Source organism: Bombus huntii, chromosome 1 (genome assembly GCF_024542735.1).
Source record: "Bombus huntii isolate Logan2020A chromosome 1, iyBomHunt1.1, whole genome shotgun sequence".
NCBI lineage: Eukaryota > Metazoa > Arthropoda > Insecta > Hymenoptera > Apidae > Bombus > Bombus huntii.
In genome coordinates this window covers 26,620,333-26,645,225 of record NC_066238.1, presented here as the reverse complement: position 1 = coordinate 26,645,225, position 24,893 = coordinate 26,620,333, and the positions used below count along the sequence as shown (strand labels likewise).

Below are 24,893 nucleotides of genomic sequence, written 5' to 3'. Positions count from 1 at the left end.
GGTTTCAATTGTTATTCGTATTTATTCTGCATAATCCATAATGTGCTTGTAATAACAATCTTCGTCGGAAATTTTTTAAATGGAGACATATATATAACGCGAACTCTTGTGTATATATCTCACGAACAAACTTTCGACAACAGTGACGATAAAATAAAACACAAATACCGATAAATAAAAATTATTACAATAAAAAGTAACAATCCGGTAGAAAAATTATGTTATTTATGTGCCAGCTTAAAACTTTTTCACTTATTACTGAAATTAATTCCAACGAAAATAAATTGTAACAAAAAATATTAACACTCGAATATGAAACATCTATTGTTTAACAATCAGCAAAATGCGTTATTTACAACGACAGTACTTATGTCAATAACAAGTTCAAAAAAATATAATTCACTGTCGGAACAATGCGTCCATGTACATACATACATATTTCCTAAGCAAACTAAAACCTGCGACTTCTCAAACAGAAAAAGAACAAAACCCCGATAATTAAATTAAAGAACATATTGTGGCAAGTTAGAAATAAAAAGCAAAAAAAAAAAAAGAAAACAAAAATAGAAACTTTTTGACTTACGATGTCGTCTGGTCGCAATAAAAAGCAAATGCCTCGCCAGCATGTTGGAATGCAACCGTAGCCTACGACGATTGTCAAATCGCAAAGACCACGCTCGTCTTACAATCAGTTCTCTCTCAAGCCATCAAGGCTGGCGACTGCCTGTCTAGCGACAAGGTTTCCTCTTCGTTGCTAGACTGATACAGCCTTATCATCGCCACTTGTTAAAATCGCGAATTTCTTCCCCTCCCAGCTCACTGCCAACGCATTCACGCGTGAAGATCTAACAACTTCCTGATGCTTTGTGCACAGGCCTGCATACAATGTCCGAACAATAACACGACGGACATTCATTGAAAATCGTGAACAACTTTAATATCGACTTATTTTAAGTTTGCATATTCTTATGATAGACAAATAATTTACGGTGTTAGTTTTTAAATTAAGTTGGTCTTAAGGGATAGGTAGAGGATAGATGCCTACAAAATCCACGAAAAGTTACATCAGCTATCGATAATAAAGTCAGATGACTTAAGTTCGTGAAATAGATAGAAATCTTCGAAAAGGGACGAAGCTCGGAAGGGGTTGAGGGATCGCTTAATCGGTAGAGTTAGGCGACTGCCGGGCGTGAACGTGGCCAGATCCAAGTGAACTGAGGATGGTGGCATCCGCTCGAAAGTATTTGAATCGTCTGCTACGAGTAGGAGGGAATTTTGTTTATCTCGATTTCGAATTATCGACTGGGATAAACATCACGTCTGATGCAATTCCGTTAGTTGTTGAGCCAGCGGCTAATGATGCTGATAAGGGCTAACAAAGTGAGGCTTCATTGGGGGCTCCCTGGAATTTACCAGCTTATCAGTCTTCACTGCTAACTTTATTGTATGCTATACACTGAAGCGAAAAATTTCCTATTCACTCGTCATCAAACGCATTATAATTCCTTTCCCTAACATAATGGCTGCTTACGAAGGATTCGTTTCAACAATGGTTCATAAACAACCGTTTATGCTACCGTGATGTTTCTTATAATTTCCATCTTAGTTATATTATAGGTTCCGGTTGAAAAAATGAAACGAATTAATGAAAATGTACCGCAATCGTAAAGGGTTATTTTAAACCGTTGAACTCTAAATCACCGAACTATTTATGTTAACCCCGTAATACATATATATATATTATATAAATATGAAGAAAAAATATATATATACATGTGTATATATATATATATATATATATATATATATATATATATATATATATATATATATATGCTTTATAAGATGAAGTTACACTCCTTTCGTGAATTATGGTTCTGGTTTGACAAATAGCAGGTTTTATTTGTAGCAATATTTGAGCCTTATCTTAAGTTTCAAATCTTCAAAGTAAAAATTAATAAATATAAATTATTATATTGGAGACGTTTTTATAACACTATATTTTTATGAATATGAAATTTATATGAAATTTAAAAAATGGAACTTGAATAGAGATACGTATCACACACCAAATAGTATAATGAATGTTCACTTTGGTTATTTTATATATTACACACGTTGTGTATTCAATATAGATTATATATAGGGTGACCTGTGGTGTAACTGAGGATGTAAAAGAGGATGATGGTACGTGAAAAAATAAAACTATTTTCGAAAAGCTGAATTTATGTATTTGCCTGATAAGTATTGCAGATTTCGCTATAAACTCTAATTATATTTTTATTTATCGAATGCAATAGTGGAGAACACACAATGTAACAGAATAATAAGTTCAATGACTTTAAAATAGAAAGATTTAATTTTAATAGGAAGAATAGCATATAAACTTATCAGTTGGTATTTAATTAAATAGGAAACAATTCAACAATTTTTAAAATAATAAAATTTATCACATATAAGTATCCTATTTCATCATGTGTTCTTCATTATTAAATTCAATAAATACAAATATAGGTAGAGATATTAGTCTACAGCGAGGTCTGTGAACACTTACCAGAGTTATATACAGGGTGGTTGGTAACTGGTGGTACAAGCGGAAAGGGGCGATTCTACGCGAAAAAAGAAGTCGAAAATATAGAATAAAAATTTTTCGTTTGAGGCTTTGTTTTCGAGAAAATCGACTTAGAATTTTCGCTCGGTACGCGTGCACTTTATCACGTCTCGTTACAACGGATCTCACTGTAGATCGTTGTCTCGATGGAAAAATTAAAAAAAAAAATTTTTATTCTATATTTTCGACTTCTGTTTTCGCGTAGAATCACCCCCTTTCCGCTTGTACCGCTTGTTTATTTGTTACATACACTTCCGGCTCTACCACATGTTATCGATCACTCTATGTATATAGTTTATATAAAATGTACATCACATATAAGAATATGAAAAATATCCAAAGTAAAGCATCTCTCTATTCTAAACAAATCTTTACATTTTTCTGAAACGAAGTTACATACGAAAGTCCTTTACTTATTTTTCCATGATGAATCACTCCATCCTGTATTGTATTACCAGTTGCATTGTACTTGCATAATATCACATTTTGCATCCAACGTGGTATTACAGAATGCAATAATTTACACTCATTTATCTATCAAGAAATTAGGAGAAGTAGGGTTAAACGTGCGTAAAATCGTAGAAGTGTTGGAAAGCAGATAGAAAACTCTGCAGAAAAATCAACTCACTCTATTCGCATGAAGTGTATACACATGTATAAGTGAAGACTATATATAACTATGTATAACTGAAGAAGGAAAGACTACGAAAGCGGAGTCTATAGACGACAAGGAGAAGATACATTTTTTATCTGGTGATATCAATACTTGTAATCAGGTGGTCGCTTATGGACGAAAAATAGGAAATCCGTGGCGTGTTAAAAGTAAAGAAACTAATGGAAATGCGCATGTAATGTTATCTATTAACCTTGCGAAAAGCATGCACTTATGTACATACATCGGTTGGGACTGGTTCGATAGGATTTTATCATCGAAACTATTGAACTCTGAAATATTCCGTACGTCATAAAAGACGACAAAAGGAGAGAATTCGTATTTATCGTTTCGCAATGTTAAGTTAGGGGCAGCTGCCGATAAATCGAACGAATGAGTCGGTAGATACAGGAAACGTGACTTTTCTATCGTGTCTACGCTAACGCGGAAAAACATTGTTCGATCTCGTTATCGCGACCGTCGAACGGATCATTTGCTGTTTGCCCTCATTAATCTCCAAGCAAATGACACTCTCCCGTTAGCCTGTACTCTCCTTTTGTAGAATCAAGAGCTGGAATACGTGTATATACTGATAACTTCCACATCGACGTACTTTCTTGTATTTCGTTCTTTTATTCTTTCCCGCTCCAGCTGGTCCTTGATGAGATCTCCCGCTGATCGATCTATTTACTGCTCTGATGCCCTGGCTTCAGCAATTATCTAATGCGCGATTTACATAACTGTTCGAGCAACAAGGAATGGAGGATCTTCTAAGATACTTGTGCAACAGGACTGATTCTTAATGTACCAGGAAGATACCAAATACGAGTTTTTTTGCCAGTTAATTTGTAAAATGGAATTGTATTGGTTACGTACTCTAGAAATTTCATTAGTTATGAAGTATTTCAATATTTTTATATTTAAGAATTTCTATCAAAAAAATATTAATTTCTTTATATAAAGTATTTTTGTCTATGAACTGTAAATTAAATGTCTATTGAAGAATATTTATGTGTACGAGAAGTACAGATTAATTTTTATAAGTTTATTAACATGAAGCAGTTCGGAATTAATTAAAATAATTTTATTTCATAGGTATAGTTTTTTCGTCTATTTCGTATCGAACAATGAACTTATCAAAATATTGTCAAGTATATAATTTTATCCTATTTTGGTAAATCTTAAAATACCTTTTATTAACAATTAGTCGTATTATATATATAACGAGGATAAAATTAAAAGAATGAATAAATATCACAAATGTCATTTTTTATTTTGTTATTGGGTAATGGCAAATAGTTTTCTCTCTTTCTCCCCCTCTCTCTCTCTCTCTCTCGTTTTACTGTTTTGAATTCAGAATTAGATTAACCAAAATAATTTATTTTCTATTTTCAGGTTTGTTGCTAGTTAGAAAATATTTTAAATCTTCTGTTCAAAAATGACTGGAAGATATGATATCTATAAACAGAAAGTGTCTGTTATGTGCCTGATACTTTTTAAAACTGTTATAATTTTACTTTAAAAAATTATACTTTATGATTATACTTTAAAAAATCTGTTAATACTAAACCTACCGACACTTCGTCAATACATATTCCTACTGTGTGCGGTCAAAATGACCGGTGATTAAAGAAGTAATAATTTTTATGATTTAACTTAGATAATGGTTAATTTATAACTAAATATATATAAAATGATGAACTTTCGTAAAATTTCGTCCAAATTTATTTTTGTTTAATATTAATTATAGATTTAAATAGAATTACACTTTTATTTATATAGAGATACATCTTATTCAACTTTGCTGCATTTTTTACAAATTATCAAATGTACATTTGCCGCATAAATATTTTCCGCATCTTAAACAAATTTTCGTAATTTTGTAACCTTTACAACTTTTTACTTGCCAAGTTTTTTGTAGTAATGAATCTGAACTTGTTGATAGTTTTATTGCATGGATTTTTTCCCGCGATTCTTTATATAAAAGTAATGTATGCACCAGGTTTATAATTAGCAATTTTGTGAATTCTCTGTAAATTAGCCCCATACTGTAGATACCATTGCAAATTTATTGGTTCGTAAACGTTAGCTTCTTTCGCTCTTCTTATCAAATCGTATAAACCTCATAATTTCAGCAAAGTCATTTCTGCTCATTGTTTTTGAAAAAAATGCAAGTCTCCAAATATTATTCCACAAATATGAGACATCTAAATTTTTTCTATAGCATATAGCATATAGCAGAGCAATAAATGCATCTAGTTTTGTTGCATCTAGCTCCCTCTTAGTCCCCAATACTCTAAATTCTTCTTCTTCCATACATTTTATTATATGATCCCTTATACAAAGTTCAATCATAATATGCCGTTTAGCATATCCCTAAAAATATTATGAACTGATGTCCTGCCTGATGTTTGGGACTTGCATCTATTTCTCTCCAAACTGTCCCATCGGGTTCAGTTTCGATACGTTGGTTCTCTACATCAGTCTCACCCTTTGTTGTTAACTATAATTTCTTTCCTTTTTGCCCTGGACTTATTTATAATATTCAACTCTGATTCAGTTGTAAATAGCTTTTCATGTGTTTCCATGCCGTTTTCAGACGCTGAAGTTTCTTGTTCATCGCACACTAAACAGTTTTCTTCTACGTCAGTTATTTTTTTTTTATAATTTTTTTTTTTCGAATACTCTTGACATTTCTAAATATTTATCACAGAATAATACCATGTATGGAATACAAAATTATTGTCAAATTTGATATGCTTTACGCAAAACGCTCTGCGATGCTTTCTGCCTGAGTTTTAGAGATAACAAGTTTAGATGTCGACTAATTGACTAACAAACTGAGATGTATTCTAGTCGAAAGAACAATAGCAAATAAGAATATGGCCTGTGACGGCGATATTTATACAAAAATATTGATGAGTATTGGTCGTTCTCCATCAACGGTTACTCCAGGGTGGAATTGGGAAAGCTTTTCCCGTGTTTTATCGCAATGAGCAATAACCCTAAGAAACTTCTCGACTTTTACAATGTTTGTAACAATGGACTGTAGAAAATGCTAAATTTTATGGCGGTTCCTTAGGATTATTATGGGCCTGAGTTGATATGTCTTGATAGCTGATGGCCATCTTGATCGAGGGATTGATCGTATTTTATGACAAGATTACGGGTGTAACGGCTGTTATTATTTGTTATTACTGATTTTGTTTTGTCATTTGACAATGAGATAGCCTTTTCTTTGTACTGATTGTATTTATTTTAAGAATAACGAAAATATTTTGTCGGACGGTCAAAGTGACCGCTCACAGTAGGCAAGGCAGAGTACAAATTTTTCTCAGAAAATAAAAGAGCAAACTAAAAGTAAATACCGAAAAATATATTGTATGTATGTTTTAGGAAAAGTCAGAAATTATGAAGCGATATGATAAAGTTTAAATATGGTTAACTTTGTGTAGAAGTTCGAGAGCGGTCAATTTGACTGCCGCTGGTAGGTTTAGTGTTAATTCCTATTTGATGCTAGGCATTTACGTGTAGTCACCCTATATCTTTATAATAATTAAATAACATCGACAATTTAATAAAGTAGCATTTAAAGTAACTCGTAGCACAAGAAATACCTAATAACACATATTTTACGATAATAGAACTAATCAGATCAAAAGTTTCTAACTGCACTTGTCTGTCATTTATTTTAAAATATTTTTCTTCATCATGAAACTTGTATAAAGAAAATTGTAAACCAATTTATCATACAATTTGAGTATCCACTTTTTTAAAAATATTTTCATAAGAATATTAGTAAAGATTTTTCAAGTACATACAAATTTCTGTATTGGAGTAGCAAACTTAAATTGATGAAACACTATTAATGTAAAAGCCTTCCTAAATCGTTGATTGTGACAAAATGGAGCCAATATTATTATTGCAATTACTTTTAACAATATGTATTACTGCATAGTATCACAGATACAAAGTACTGGAACTATTGAATTGTATATGTTCTGATATTTATATTTATATAGGTTAGAAATTTTATTTATAATCAGAAATACCAACAAGATGTTTGAAAATTTAAAAAATGATGACCTTCTGGATATAAAACACATAACACGGCTGTTTGATACATTATTGAAAAATCATTGGATTATTAAAAATCAAGAAATGTTGCAATTATTATACTTAATCATATAATTTCACTAATACCATTTAACCTATTAACCGAACAAAACGATTCCGCTCATTATTCTATTGTTAATTTCATAGGCATAATTTCTTTATCCTATCTTTATACGCATTATGTCATATTTGCCCTTATAAGAATAGAAGCCGATATACCTGAAATTGATTTGTTTAATTGTAACTGATAAAAACAGATATCAACAGTTAATAAAAAATTTCATTGATTACCAAATTTCAGTGTCATTGCCAGAATATTTAAGAACTCTAGCAGGTTCAATGTCCATGGGTCTGGGCCTAGGACTTTTTGAAACAGTCGTAACGGGAATCGAGATCGTTACGTTCATATCAAAATTTACGTTCGGAGGTTCAGGACTGGAAATTGTGTCAGGATAATTGATCCTTTCCTTTAACAATTCCTCTTGCAATTCTTCCGACGGTGTTCTACAAATCTTCGAAGACTTTTCCCCGTTAATAGAAAACTTTTTAATAAACATTATGGGACTATTCGCCATTCGATAACTTTCACTTCGTTTCACTTTACGTTCGATTCTATCACTACCGCTAAATATCTGAGTTCTTTTCGTACAACTGTTATTGTCAGATATATCGCCAATATCTGAATCTACAACCGCGTCTCTTTCGTTTAACCTAAACTCGCTAATAACAGATGTAGTAGAAAACAACTTATCTTCATTTCTCAAATGACTATGATTCTCTTTAACATCTATCTCTTGGCTATCACACTGAGAATTTAATTTCGCAATTTTTCTATGAAAGTTTGGCGTGTCCAAGTCAGACACTAGCAACTTCCTACTCGACTTCGGAGTATTTCCAGTCGACCTCAAATTTTTCGGACAAAGAGCCGATTTCTCAAAGTCGAGGCGTAAATTTGTAGCTTTAGAAGCCAACTGAGGCGCGCTTACTTTATTCAAGATTTGATAATCTTTCTGAGCGTTTTGAATCAAACTATCAGTAGCGAACACCGGTGGGTGATTCTCATCGCAATTAATTACACCTGTGGACCTAACTATTACATTCTCTGTGAACGTTTTGTTAAAGCAGAGTTTGGACTTATTCAGATCTAACAACTTGTTACTCGGTGCCAGTGCTATTGCCCCAGAGGCCGTTCGACAGGTGCTCTTGGCCGAAAGCAACGAAGTTCCGTTGGTGGTCAGTGGTGCGTTCAACTTGTTAGGCTGAGGATTCATCGCGAGTGTACATTGCGCTTCTAATCTACCAGCACAGCAAGTGCAGTCGCGTTCGTCAGTGCTCGTATCAGAAGCCGCCTTACCTTCGTCGTCTTGCACGTTGACGTAAGCCCCGCGAACTTGTCGATGAGGAGTCGGACTCGTTGGACCAACCACCGTCGTAGGGGTTCGTACATAATCCGGGCTGGCCGCGCGATCGGGACTTTTCGCCGCTCTGATGATCACCTTGCCTAATTGGGGCGAAGTAGGTGGCGTAGATTTGTTTGAACCATCCACCGTGTCGCTGATCTTCGTCACTGCTCGAACGTTCGGCGTTGCACGGTGCAATAATGGTGATGGACTTGGTGACACTCCTTCTCTTACAAATGGACCTGGATTTTTATACAGAGGAGAGGGAAGTCATTTAATTAAATATATTTGAAGATGTAGTTGATAGAAGAAATAAAACGAGATTGTAAAGTTGAATACATGTTTTATATTAAAACATGTTTTGGAACAGGTAGTGCAAACGGACATGGATTCTTATACAAAATTAAATCGAAAATATGGAATAACAATTTTTTGTTGAAGGTTTAGTTTTTCAGAAAGTTATGTTTGAAAATTCTTTGTGTGCGAAGTATACGACAAAATTTCAAATTGAATTTTCTCGAAAACAAAGCTGCAAACGAAATGTCGTTATTCTATATCTTCGATTTACTTTTTCATAAGGAATCCAGCTATACCCGTTCCAAAACACCCTGTATATTAGATTGTATATGCATATTATATTTAACTCATACATAATGAAATACAACATATTTTCCAAATTGTCAAGAAGGAATATCTATCCCTACAGAAGCTGTTCTTGTGTTTGAAATATACCAAGGACTATCTTTTAGATTTCTATTACTAATCAACAATGTTATGATTTTTTAGCATATTAATGAGTTTGTTATGTGCAGCAAACGGTGAAACATGTGATTAAACATAGATTAAACCTGGATTAAACGTAGTATGTGCGCCTTTCCTCCTCTTCAAGCTATCGGATGAATAAACGACTTTGCCTTCCGAATCCAACATAACCCTGGCACCTTGTCTTTTTCTTTCCAAAGACGAATCAGGCTTCTTTGGCAACTCGCTTAGGCTAACATATTCAGCATCTCTCTTAAAAATATCTGAGTTCGCATAAGTAACAGGTGACCGAACAGGAGTCGCGCTAGTCGAGCAAGAAGCCGAATCTTGACGTTTGTCATTGTTATTTCTCACGTCGGCTATGGTGACATAGTCGCCGGAGTCTGCGTTCGCTTGGTCTTGCATCGTACTCTTTGGCACTTGTTTCCTGCCCGGAAGTACGCCTCGAAGTTTGCCTAGAACTCCGCTTAGCGGATTGATCTTGCCCACTTGATTCGGTCCAACCGTGGATTTCTCGTTTGTAGGCAAAGATAATACCTGAATCGTGGCATAGAGGTTCTTGTCCTGTCCATTAATCACTTCCATCTTGGAAGTGCCAACCGTGGCAGACATGAGTACCGAACTTCCCGTTTGCAGATCGATCTTTTCGTCCTCGGCATTTTTGCTTGCCTGATCCGAATCTCTTGCATGTTCGTCGTCTGAACCTGGTGGCGTAATCACGCACATGGACGGTATGCGGCTCGTATTGATCGCAGTTTTCGAACGGATCCTTTCGATCCTCTCACAGCCTTCGAGATCGCTCGATTCAGAGTATTCGAACTCCGAGCATGACCTTCCTGTGCATGCTGGACTCGAGGCTGATTCCACAGGCGATGACGAGGTATTATGACCGCTGTCTGGAGATTCGCCACCGTTCTGGTTCGGTCCGTGAACCTATTGAAAATTATTTAAATTATGAAAATTAAATTGTTTAATTAATTGTTTTTGAATGAATTTTGAAAGAAATAGAGTTCACAGAAAGAAGAATGAAAGAGAAAATTGAGAATGAATCATTTTAGCTATTATAAAATGACTACGTAATTCGTCAAAATTCATTAATTATATATTTACAAATAGAGTATATTATTCGTATATATGCAACAATATCTTATAAAGGACAAAACAGTTTTTCTCCTTTGTGTTAAATAATATGTGTACATATATATTTGTATAATATATTTTTGAATTAGAATACAATTAATTACAATTACAATTAGCAATTTAATTTTTCTGTAATAATTTTATTGACCCTTTTGTATATTTTATTTCTAAAATTTTTATAGCATATAAAAGATTCTATTTCTATATACATAATCTATTTTTATAAAATGTATAAAATAATGTATATAATGAAAACTCATATTATCAATCAGAATATTGTTTCAGTAAATTCTTTGTTAATTAATTATCTAAATGCCTCAATTTTTTATTATAATATTTTTTTTCTCATATACGTGAAAATGATATCATAGGCCAAAACGAATTAATTTGTTTAAGAGCTGACTTTTAATTATACATACACAAATGGGTCATACTTAAAAAGTGACTTAATGAGTATATTAATTTGTTATTGATACAGGCTATTATCCTTTTTAACCTTTCGAACTACGATCTGTTGCAGGAACTGTACCAGGAATTTTACGCCATTGCTCAATATAAATATTAGAAAAATAATAACACCAAAGTACCAAAAATGTTATTCACTGACCATTTAGTTATCGTTACTTAAAGCACATATAAAAACACGTACATTATATATTTTTATCTTATAAGCAACCATTCTCAATCATCTCAACTTACTATTCCAATTTTTCCATCTATTAGTGAATCACAGCTTCTAATTTAAAAAAAAAATTGTTCTGGTGTTACATAAACTTTAGGACAAATTTACAAAGAAATATAATGAAATATCAAATGAATATTATAATATGTGTACATAGATTCTAATGCAACTATCCTTGATAAACTCGATCATTGTTTTCACAAGCATTGAATATTTTATTTTATAAGAGCATAGCGAAGAACTAATTAAGAAAATTTTTGTTCTATATGACAGCTCAATATAGCTTGCTAGAATATTAATATGTAATTTAAAAAGAAATAGAGATGAAACACCTGCGCGTGTCAGATTTGATCCAGCCTTCCCCGAGCGAAGGCCAATAAGTAAAAAATTACAAAATGAAGACAAAAATTTCTTTATACCATAGCGACAACAGTTAGGCTAGATTTCCTTTCTGGCGGCGGCGGTGCCATTAAAGCGGTGCAGACTGTGCCCGCTGAGCTCGTCGTTGTTGATGTTGAACCCCTTCCAAACAGTTCGTATTCATTTTCGACAACCGGTGAAGTAGGATCGGAGCTGACATCGTTAGATTTCATCAATGGACACTGCGGAGCTGGATCCTCTTCCCTTAGAGTTTTTAAGCCAGAGTCCACATGGAAGGAGGTGTAATAACCCTCCGTATCACAAGAATACACAGATGATGTTTCACCATCGTCCGAGAAAGGTATCACGGTAATATCTTGTATAATATCTGGAGTTAATGTACCCTCTGACGTTACCGAGGATGATGTTGATGTATCTCGTCCTTTAAACCGCCTTGCGTGACTCAAAGATGTCGATGATGTTCCAATTGAAGCAGTTGTCGTCGATCTATACATATTGTGATAATATGTATCGTTAATATATGTATATGAATATACATATGCAGTGTGTCCTATATATCTGGAAACGTGTAAATGGCTTCAAAACTATAGATGATATGGAAAAATGTTTAAAACAATTAACGATTTCAAGCAATTATACAATGTCAAAGGCTCGAAGAGGACATGTCGCAGCGATATTTATTTTATTATGCAACGAAAAATCCTTGAAAAGCTCTATGAGGACCACGGTTATATTTTTAAATAGTAAATTATACTTATACCAAATTATATACATACTACCACATATGCTTGACAAATTTTCAAACTCAATTGTTGTTTCAAAAACGAAGGGTTATATGAAAAAAATGTATTCTATTTTTTCGACTTTTTTGTAGGTATAGATTAATTTGTTTTTTTTTTTTTTTTAATAGAATCATATGCTTCTTAATGGATCAGTTGATGCAGCTCGGTAGCTTCTACAAAAAATTACTAACCTACTTATTTCGTTCATACAAATTAAGATATTCAGAAATTGTGGAGATCAAATCATGCATTCTGCATGTATATTTCATACTACTTATAAAAATGCAATTAATTGTAAATTATAATCGTTCTGCTCTGTTTATGTACGCGCTCTATAAAAATAATTATGAAATTAATATCAGTTTCTATTAATACAAATTTAACTATAATTATTAATATATATTTTAAAGAACACAAAAGTTACATCTTATATTTATTAATGCAAACAAATATGAAACCTTCTTCTGATAGCATAATAAAAAAAAAGTATTTAGTGTAATTTAGAACTTGTTTTACTTTAAATAACTAAAGAATAAAAACATATACGTATATTTCATTATCCATTTTCAATTTCCTGTTATGCTATTAAAAGAACGATTTTCCTGCGATATACGAGCTTTAATACTAAGTTCTCATTCAATATCAAAGTATCATTTCGTTTTTCTCATAACGCATTAGCTCGCGTCGTAATCTCGAAACGAGCAACAGCCATACCTCGGTTGATGTGTGGTAGTGGTGGTTTCGCTTCCGATACTCGCCCTTCCGCTTTCAGAGGATGCACTCCAGTTTCCAGAGCTGGAATGAGGCGGCTCGTCGCGATTGCTTCCCTTTCGTCTTTCTCTTCTTTGGGCTGCGCTTTCACGCAATTTCACGCTCGGTTGTCTGTCGGTGCTCGGGACGGATACCGGTATACTCGAGGTGCTCTTCCCGCTCGAGCTCGAGGAACTCGGCTTCCTTTCGTGAGATTTGTCCTTCCTGCGCCTGGTTATTACCATTTCGTAAATATTTGTTTCTTCGGCTGTTCTCGACTGACCTTGATCCTGTTCTGACCTCTCTGTACCCGAAGCGCTTGTCTCCTGTTGCTCCGACTGTTGACTGGATTTCGGACTGATTAGTTTCAATCTGGACATACCCCACGCTTTCAACGTATTGAAGTGAGATTTTTTTTCCGTCGGCGAGTCTTTCTTCGACGAACCCAATATATCCGTACTCGCTGATCGATGAGCCCTCGACGCTATGTTTGTCATTGTCTCTTCCGCTTCTTCTCCAGTCGTTTCTCTATAAATAAAGCCAAAGATTTGCACTGTCGTGTTTGAATCTAGTCAATTCCTATCACGTATAATTTCACTACCCCTGAATAGCCAAAATCAAACACGGTAGAGATAATATACGTATAAACTCACTCTCCGATAGCCTGTCGAATTTCCTTCTGATCGGTACCAGCGATCGTATTTCGTCTTTTTCCTCTGGGCCTGCGAGGCCTCGATCGTCGTTTCACCGCTGTCTCTTGATTTTCTTGACTAGACAGCAGAGATCTTCTTCTCATCGACATTCTTTCGAATCCTCTTCCGCTGATATCTACCGCCACGATTTCCGCTGGGAATCTACAACACACATTGTGTCATCGTTACTAACCGGGACCAGAAACCAAAATTCGAAAGTCAATGTAGATGTTAACGATGGTCAAACATGAAAGATGTCGCAGATAATGAAATTGAAGGCACACACTTAATTTTGGAGCACACGAAATCTGCGAAGTCTCTTATAACATATGTGACTTTAATAAGTAGAATCGAAAAATATTAATTTCACGCAACACGGAGATCATTATTTCAAAAGTTACTCCTACATAAAGTTTATGCATACCGCACAATAAACTCTGGTTGACAAACTTAGATCATCGTCATGATAGCGACCTCTTTTGCGCAAGCAGTATCTCGAAGAACGCGAATTTCCTTGTGTCTATTCGTTGATAACATATTTTTAAATAATATTAATTAACCTTATTCCAAACCTAGATTCATACCAATTCATTCTGTTAATTGTGTTAAAATAATACACATAAGTCATAAAATATGTATGTGTGTTCAAGTAAACTGCACGATACACATAAACTTTATACAATATATACATGATTTCCAAAATAACGACTCAAAATAGCGCCTTAGAATTAGTATTTTTGGATTCTATTCGTTAAAAGTTAATATATGCTATAAAAAGAGTCACAAATCCGGGATACCCTAAAACGAAGTTCAACCAAATTAAACGTCACTAAAAGGAGTTATCGTAACGAGTCCTTAATGAACTCGATGTTCTTCATAGTTCCGTGAAGCTATAGAAGATTTACAGTCGGGAAGATCGACAAAAATTGACTCGCTCGTATTCATTACACTTTTACGGTGGCGTAAATTTCCTGCTTACTTGAGAGCGATTGCTTGAACTTGTTCTTCGGGGCTAGGGAGCTTGTGATCAACGGCATCGTCAGTCGTTGTATCTCCAAGGATTCTGGACATGCAATCCGGTGGTACAGTAACGTCTCCGAGCGCTTCCGTAGATGTCCATCTTCGTAGATCCTCGATAGCAGCTGGCTGTAATAACGAATTATATGTGAGACAGAATCACCGGATTTCCTTCTTCGATCTTACAGTTAAGGAAGAGAATATAAGCAAACGAACGAATGCACGAAGACAAAGAAACTACTACTGCTATTATGTCGCTTCTGTTTCTAAGAAATTTGATGCCGTGGAGAAAAGCAACTAACATGTTTTATGCTCTACAGCACTGCGTGGGCGCAAGCATTGTCGGATGTCACCTCGTGACCAAGCGGCTTTCACGCACGGAATACGGAACGGATTGCGTTTCAGTTTGGCCCTTCTCTACTCTAGTGAGATGTATTCCTTACCAATTAAAAATGGATTGAGTATTTTTCACGTTCTCGATTCTCCCAAACAGGTTCGTGGCTCACCAACGAAATTCAATTGCTTCAACCCTTTACGTACTGACGTGTCGATGTGTTGATTTTCGAAAAAATTATGGATTATTGTTTAAGTGCACAGAGTGCATCTTTTATATAACAAGGTTTATAAAATTAAAGTTAAAGTATTTTTCAATTTAAGTGTCTCAATACTTCTTTACAGATAATATAAAGATCTGCTAATTCATGTATAAAATTTATAGCTCTATTCTAAAAAATAAAGGTGATCTTGAAATATTCAAAATACCATCATTCTCAGAGTAGATACTTATACAGGGTATCTGTACACAACAAACAAACAAAGTTAACCTTTTTATCTCGTTAACCTTATGCAACATAATATTTATACTATACAATGATTCCTGCAAAATTAATGCAACTTTTGGGTGAAACATTTTTACGGCAACATATAATTCGCGCATTCTAGGTCTTTCAGGTAGCGTACAAGTTCGAAGGATAAACTACGATAACGTTATACGCTTTTAATGCAAATATGAAATTTTCCGTTTCGTAAGTAGACAAATTAATTATACAAAGCTAATAAACAGATCGTCTATTTTGGTATGACTAGTATATACTTATCACAGAGCCTTGATATTGTATGGCATGTTTAACTAAGGTAATAAATGGAAAAGATTTCTTGCCCACAAAATACTACTGACTTCAAAAAGCGTTAGAAAATATGAAATAATTTATATTTATTTGTATTTTATTTACACATATGTGTAACAACGGCTAGATTAACCATTTACTTACTAAACAGCATACTAAATATATTGCACCCTTCTGAAGGGCGATGCAAAATGCAGTAAAATATTTCTAGTACAGTAAAAAGTTTCAATTCGTTTATTGCTCTATTATTCAAATTTTAATAAATTTACATTTAATTGCATTAAGTTGCATTATATTATATCAAAAAATCATCAAGAATATGTTTCAGTAGTGGCCAAATTGAAAAATGTCCTTTGCATATACGTGCGAATACAAATTACACTCAACATATTAATAGTATACAGGTTACACTTACCGATGTTACACAATTAGATATGCAAATAGAATATATATTAGTAGCATTTTTAATTTTTCGTCGCCTTTCAGAAGGTTGCAATATATTTGGTATGTTGTTTAGTAAGTAAATGGTTAATATAACCGTTGTTACATATGTGTGTAAATAAAATACAAATAAATATAAATTATTTCATACCTTTAGCTGTTCGACGATAATAGTTTTTTGACAAAAAAAATTTTTCATTTCGCATTTTTTAGTGAAGCGATCACTATTACAGAGCCAATGTAAAATAGTTTTCATTGTCACTAATAAGGCAATTTATTCCTATTTTATTATTTAAAATTTATTATTTATATCAAGTTTTAATTCTTATTAATGATTAAAGTTTCGCATGCGAATAAGGAATAAACCAGCTGTACACTGCTACCGATATTATACTTTGAACAGTGATAGATAAGGGTATTTCCATAACTTGATATTGTATCATATATCAGTTCGCAATGACACCATACTTATGTGGGAAAACGAATCCGCAGAACAATGTTTCCTGCGAAGAGAAAACGAGTAGAACCCTATATTATAAAAAGCAATTTTAAAGCGCTCACCCAGGCCTCTGCTTTGGGATCATGTCGATATCAGTCCAACAATTGCAGAGCGAGCACTGAACACGCGTAAATGAAATTGGTGAACAACAAATTCTTTACAATAACAATAGTTAACAATGAACAAACTAGAAAGATTTTGCAAACAGAACCGATCGGTGGACTACCCCTAGGAGATACAGAAGGTTTCATTCCGGTAGCTCAACTCAATCCTGATTAATCGATGAACATACATAAAAATTGGATTTTTGCAAAAGAATAGTTTATAAAAAACAAGGGCAAAAAGATTTTGTAACTGAACCAGCGGTAAAACATGCCCTACGAGATACAAAGGAATCATCTCAGTTGGTCAAAGCATTCCGGAGGCTTTGATGAACATATACAAAGTTGGCGCAAAAATATTAATTTTCTCTAAACAAAAATAGTTTACTATGACCAAGAAATTTTTTAACGGATAAAAACACAACCTGTAAAAGGAATAATTCCGATTAGTCTTAGAAAAGCCATTTTGGAGTAATCGGCGAATATATACATGAATACAAAAAGAAATATGCATATCAAATATAGATACCTTCCCTCTTTTCCGAAATCGCTACAGAAATGGACGTTTTCGTAACTATTTTTATTAACTTTTTATAACTTCTTATAACTTTTTATTAACTATCTCGTACTTCTTACCCTGAAAGTTGGATTTATCGTAACGTAACAGGTCTTATTTTACAGATAATTTCATAATCTATAACTTTTTACTGGAACTTTTTCACGTATGACAAAGAGTTTTTCAGATATGAAGCGAAATGTAAAAAATATCGTGTTTTTTGCTTGAACGATATTTTGTTTATAAGGCACGAGAGGAAAATTATTTGAAAGTCGCTTCTAAATATCGTTTCGAATCATATAATGCAAATAAATTCTATTATTCTATTATCAATTTCTTTCTGGATTCATCTTTTTTCAACTGAATTCGACTGGATTAATCAAGGACTCGTTAAGGCCGTCACTTATTTGTGGAGCGTAATGTTGATAACCGATTCGCCGAACGTGAAAGAGAAAGACAATATTTTACGGAGTATTTGCACTACGTAATTTGTATCGAAGCGAAGAAGAGAATTATCCGAGCCCATATATCGAAAAATTTCTTCTTTTCTTTCGGTCGACTTTCGTGCGATAGAAAAATCGTTTCATTCAAGTATGTTTATGAGTTCGAGCACGTAATGTAGTAGTACGGGAAAGTATATTTTATAGCTCATGTAAATTGACATTCAACTATCGCTTCTGAATATCATTCCTTGGCATCTACAAAAATCTTTAGCAACAAGTAATTCATAAAGTGCGTTTTCAAAGAATTTGCATTCAACTTTCTAACATCATCCTATTATAACACCATATTTTTCAACTCATCTTCCTTCATTTAGGCAAAGACATAAAGATCATATAGTGATGAGTCTATACTGTAAGATGCATGTCTCTATGGTTATCGTTGAAATTTATACAACGAATTTTTTTTTAGCATACAATTAGCTGATCCAAAGCAAATTAATATTTTCTATACACCATTAATAACAATATTCCATATATGTAGTCACCTAATACCACTTACATATCTCTTTAGGAACAGAAGAGACAGATGGCTTATTTATTTCCTTATTTACATATCACAATTCAATAAAAGATCAAGCCAGTACGGCCACGTACTCAGTGTTCCTTACGTGGATCACATATTCTGTATGTCTGATATCAGTCTGATTATACAAGGGAATGTAATCCGTGTTGATTTCAGCCTTTAAAGAAAAGGCGGTTAAAATTAGTATAAAGCGAAGAGGAAAAGAAAAAAGAAGAAAGAGAAGAAAAGTATCTGAGCTGATTCGTGTTCGAATCGAGCTTTGAAAAGTTTAGCTTCGAGAAATCATGGATCCCAAGATTTTTACAAAGAAACCTCGATATTTATATTAAATAAGGCACATTTCACTGATTTCAATGACCCTGAGATATGTATTATCAAATTTAAGTCTTAAGTAATTCCATGAATATACGTATGTAATAAAGTTTAATATTCTGTTACACAAACGTAAACAAGAAAAGTATTAATATTATAAAGTATTATTGTCTAAAGCGTTGATGGGTGAAGATTGAAAATTTATATCGATTTGCTACAAATTGGTTCTTTAAAATCTATCACCTATCTCTATATAATGGGACAGTATACCAAATATATACATGTAACCAAAGCCTATCCAAAATCCATCCAAAATATTAGAAATACAAAATATAACATCAAAATATTAGACATACAAAATTTAACATCTAAATACATGTGTGTACATTACATGCCTTTGAAACTGAGATTGAATAGCAGTTACATATACAGTATTTTGAAAAGCTGGAATGAAATCTCAGGATCAAACTTATATACTCTAGTACTTATCATAAGAAACAAACAGGTTTTAATAAACATAAGTCCAAAAATGTCATAAGTTTCAGAGTTATAATATGGTAGCTTTTTTGCTTGTTCGCTAAGGATTTTTTTGCTTCTTTGATGAATGCCATTATATTGGGTTCGCAACTAAGTGATTGCGGTAATGACAACATCCGCAATCACTTAATTGCCAATACAGTACATGATACTAATGTTTGAGCCAAATTGTTTAACACCCTGTATGGCGAAATTATTCAAGACATTGATCTTGATAACATAATTCAAAATCATTGAAATCCACAAGTTGTGCCACATTTTATATACATAATTAATAAAACTTCGATCTGGACAGAGAATTTCGGTTTTGCCAACCGAAATTTGATTCAATTATAAATTGTACCTGTTTGTAATTGACTACAAAATATAAGAGGAAACGGAAAAAATAAGACAAAGAGGATCTCGACCGAAATTCGGGCTTGGAAATCTTTGAAGCCGCAAGGGTTGATTAATTTCCGATAATGGTCGATTATTAATAGTTAATTGTTAATAATCCTGCATGTCGAAGTAGAGAGCTGTAATGCGAGTAGCGGATTTATGGCCCCAGTTGCACAGAATGATTTAACCGTTTAATACAAGGTAATGAAACAAGTTACAATATCATTTCGTAAAATCCACTTGGAACTTATAGTAACAGAAACGGAAATACGAAAACGTGACCTGATATACATGTATGACGAATTTAACTTGTATTTTCATGGTTCGGTGATCTTATTCTAAGAAGAGAAGGTTTCGTTCTATTACCAATATATACAGGGTGATTGATAACTGGTGGTACAAGCGGAAGGGGGGTGATTCTACGCGAAAAAAGAAGTCGAAAATATACAATAAAAATTTTTCGTTTGAGGCTTTGTTTTCGAGAAAATCGACTTTGAATTTTCGCTCGGTACGCGTGCACTTTATCACGTCTCGTTATAACGGATCTCACTGTAGATTTTTAAAAAAATTACAAAAAAAAATTTTAAAAAAGAATTTTTATTCTATATTTTCGACTTCCTCTTTCGCGTAGAATCACCCCCTTTCCGCTTGTACCACCAGTTAACAACCACCCTGTATATATCGGAGATGACGGGACATCGAGGCGTTTCTTTTGGAATTTTTGGGAAGATCCCCAATACTTTAGTCTAGACTATTTATTGTAGCTGTACTTAAATGATAAAACTTAGAAATAGTTGTTATGATTCAATCCTATTATGTTTGCCCGAGATTTGTGACGGTGGGCTTGGGCTCGAGGTGACGCAACTGGTCGCCGAACGTAGCCACGGTCAGGGATGAACGTTTTTACCTAACAGAGAAGTGCCAATATTGTGGGACACACGTTGTATTAACAATCAAACCCCGGGCAGGAGCAATGTCAGCTCTACGCGGGTCTGCCTAGCAACGGCAGCCCTGCTTATGCTGGGCCATCCTATCATAATGTGATCATACCAACAAGATCATATACCAAGTCCTATAGATACGAAACTCTTAGTCTAGTTAAGTCCAATCCTTTCTGACCACTACATTCTAATCGTGTTCGTGATTCGCACAGGTGTTTCGTTGCGTTATGAAACTATCGCTGTTATCCTTTGCAGACATTATTATGATATTATTTAAGAAAAAATTCGTTAGAAATGGTCTTGGATTGTTTGTAAAGGTTTACCGTGTACAATATTGTTTAATTTATTATATAACTTCAATAAAATTATTTATATTATTATTATATTTTTTAATTGTCCATCTCTACTTAATTGTAGAACATTTTTTTATAAATAAGGGTTTTGTTTGTCTTTAAAAACTTTTACTTTAATTGAAGGGACAAAATATATACATACATATATACATGTAATGGATTATAACATAATTAATTAAGTCTAGTGTCATTAAATAACTGACCATTATGTTCCAAGATCATCATACAGATATACTGTATATATATGCTATATGCATGTACATGTATTACATATTTTTATCTTTATATTATTATTGCTCTATATAATATAATCTACATCACAGAATGCATTTATTATGGTATAATGTGATGTAATTATGTATTGTAATGTACTTACTAATAACTCTACGGTGAGTGTAACATTAAATAAATAAACAAATAGATATTTATTCAATTGTATTTGTGAAATGAAATAATGTTATTGTTGCAGTAGTAATCCGACGAAAAAGGAAATTAGTATACGTATAAGAAATATGCAAATAGTAGAAACAATATCTCGGCCGAAAGTTTCGTGATAATTTATAAAGCACTACGGAATTTAGATATAAATATTGTTACAACTCCTAATAGTAAAATGTATACTGGTTGTGGTTAATAATTTTGAGGTTTCATATTCCTAAAACACAGGAAAATAGCTTGAAATAAAAGTTACCAACACAAGTAGTAATTATTGAATAATTATAAAGCGTTTCATATATATTTCATCGCATCGCATATTAAATTCGTCAAACATAATTTTTAATATATATCGTTTTTTAAGAAAAACAATCTTTCCACTCGAAATCAAATAAATACATCTAAAATATAAATATGAAAATTATAAACCGTAAGTGAATAGATAGGCAGCTTTCCGCAACCGAACTTGTATCACGAAATTACAAAGTTTCAACGATCATTATGATTCAATAACACTACTGTTACATATGAGAATTTGTTTCAGACGAAAGTTGTCATATTTCTGTGAGGACAAATATTTTAACCATTTAATTTCGTATAATATATTTGTAATTATATAGAAACCTTCAATTAACTCGTCATATATGTACTATGTTATGATACATATGAAATGTTTATTTGAATGCTTTGAATTCTTTACCTAAAATTTCAAGAATTAAGAATTTCTATTGCTTGGACTAGATTTACATACAATTAAATGTTGATCCATGCTTTTTAATTTCGCGTGTCATATATTTGATATGGTGTTACAAATTATTGAATATTCTCCTTAATGTAAGAGTCAAAAAACACATTTATGTGTAAATTATGCATTATAAAAAAGATTATAATTATATTAGCGTCATTTCATTGCAAGAAGTCAAAAGTATCTTATAAAGAATTTCTTACTCTGTGAAGATATACAGAAATAAAGCTACTTGCTTTAAATTATTAGTACAATTTTTAAAAAGAATTTTTTTCTTTTTAATAAACACTAAAAATACACACTTTAAAAATAAAGAAGGGGTAAAGCTGCGACGATTTTACAAGATGTGGTACAATAAAATCTAATCCTACAGTATTTTCAGTCTTTATCATCGTTGCTAATAATCACATATGTGCAGCTGATGCAATATTAAAAGCTATTTGTTTCAAACAATATATTTTTTAAATAGTATTTTTAAAATGGTGTTTAACATTGTATCAGCTGCACGTATGTGGCTGTTCGCTGTGGAGTGCCGAAGCGTGCAGACGTGTCTCTAGTGCCCAGCGTAGTTCGAAAACAACACGTGTCGCCCAACCGTCGAAAGAGAACACAGCTAAGTGTCCCTTACCCTTTAGGGAGAAGAAAATCCCACGCACCTAACCCCAACCCGAATACTAGCCTCACAGCCTCACGACTAGTTGTTCATTCCGAATTAACTAGCTCGATGATGGCCCAGCAACCGCGACCAGGCTCTCCGGAGCAGACTCGCAGCTACCCCGTGCTACCCCCCCCCCCCCCCGTGGCAGAAGTATAGCAGAACTCTCCGCACTAACGACGCTAACACTACAAAGAAAAGGAAAATAGAAACAGCAACGCAAATAAACACACACAACAGGTTCGCCGTATTGGAATCCTCGAACGACGCCATGGAAATCGTAGAACCGCCACCAAACCAACACTCACAGAGAATCCCCCCTCCCCCACAAATATTTGTGGACGACGTCATTGACATACAGACAATGATCAAGTCCCTAGAGAGAGATATCAGCAAGGAGGAATATAACCTTAAGATAAGCAACAACAAAGTAAAAATACTACCGACGAACCCAGAAGCTTACAGAAAACTCACCAAGACACTCAGGACCCTGAACGCCAACTTCCACACCTACCAACTCAAACAGGAAAGGCCTTTCCGGGTGGTCCTACGAAACATACACCACTCAGCAGACATAGACGAACTAAAATACGAACTCTCAAAACTTGGCCACGAAGTCATCAACGTAAGTAACATAAGGCATAGAGTCTCGAAAGACCCGTTATCCTTATTCTTCCTAGACATTAAACAAAAGCCGAACAATAAGGAAATCTACAACATCAGTCGCCTAATGAACGCGATAGTAAAGATCGAACCACCGCTCGTGAAAAAAGAAATAGTGCAGTGCAAAAGGTGCCAAAGGTACGGTCATACGCAGAAATACTGCAACCATACTTTCCGCTGCGTTAAATGCGCAGGCACTCACTCCACTGACCAGTGCGCCAAATCACCGGAAACCCCAGCGAAATGCATCCACTGCCAAGGGGACCACCCTGCCAACTACAAAGGCTGCCCAGCATATAAAACACTATACACGAACAGGTACCCTAAGCTCAGAGCAAAAGAGGTATCCAACCAAACAACCAGCCCGCCGAAATTCACGACTACCCCAACCCCCTCAACCAACCAAACACCCAGTCCTACCAAATTCATCTCCACCTCAACCTCCTATGCCCAAGCAGTACAAGGCATCCAAAATAACCCGAACAGCCAAAGGAACCTTCCCCAAAACAGTGTCCCCAACCCACCAAACACAGACAACTCCTCAAGGCTTGAAAAGCTAATAGAGAAACAATCGGAGCAAATAAATCACTTGCTATCGCTACTAACACTCATCGTAGAAAAATTAGCACGCTCCGACTCAAAATAAAACCAAGGCGCATAGCACTCTGGAACGCCAACGGTCTAGCGCAACACAAACTTGAACTAGAACTCTTCTTAAAACACCAGCAAATCGACGTAATGCTCGTATCGGAAACCCACTTCACCGACAAGAGCTACCTGAAAATAAATGGTTACAAATTCTACCATACCCAACACCCCAGCGGAAAGGCCCACGGTGGCACCGGAATAATAATCAAAGCAAGTATTAAGCACTACGAACTTCCATCATTCCAGAAAGACTACTTCCAAGCAACAAACGTAGCAATAGAAGACTGTCATGGCTCAATCACCACCTCAGCAGTATACTGCCCTCCCAGACACTCCATCGCCAAAGAAGACTTTGATAACTTCCTGGACACCCTGGGCAATAGATTCATAGTTGGAGGAGATTATAACGCCAAGCACATCCAATGGGGCAGCAGACTGGTTACAGCAAGAGGCAAAAACCTCTTAAACAGCATAATAAACAACAACCTCAA

The 24,893-nt window shown here is 34.2% G+C and overlaps 1 protein-coding gene across 3 annotated transcripts in view; it reads right to left on the bottom strand.

Annotated features, from left to right (window-relative positions):
- Positions 1-24,893, bottom strand: part of LOC126866303 (serine-rich adhesin for platelets) — a 219,830-nt gene that overhangs the window by 28,319 nt on the left and 166,618 nt on the right. For 2 of the 3 annotated variants that reach the window (XM_050619730.1, XM_050619721.1), the window contains exons 3-8: positions 14,948-15,114; positions 13,930-14,130; positions 13,241-13,804; positions 11,783-12,230; positions 9,628-10,474; positions 8,734-9,021 (exon numbers count right to left, since the gene is read on the bottom strand). In XM_050619730.1, the coding sequence (XP_050475687.1) occupies positions 8,734-9,021; positions 9,628-10,474; positions 11,783-12,230; positions 13,241-13,804; positions 13,930-14,130; positions 14,948-15,114 (2,515 nt within the window). The remainder of the gene's footprint in view (positions 1-8,733; positions 9,022-9,627; positions 10,475-11,782; positions 12,231-13,240; positions 13,805-13,929; positions 14,131-14,947; positions 15,115-24,893) is intronic. The other variant, XM_050619732.1, reaches the window with a different exon arrangement.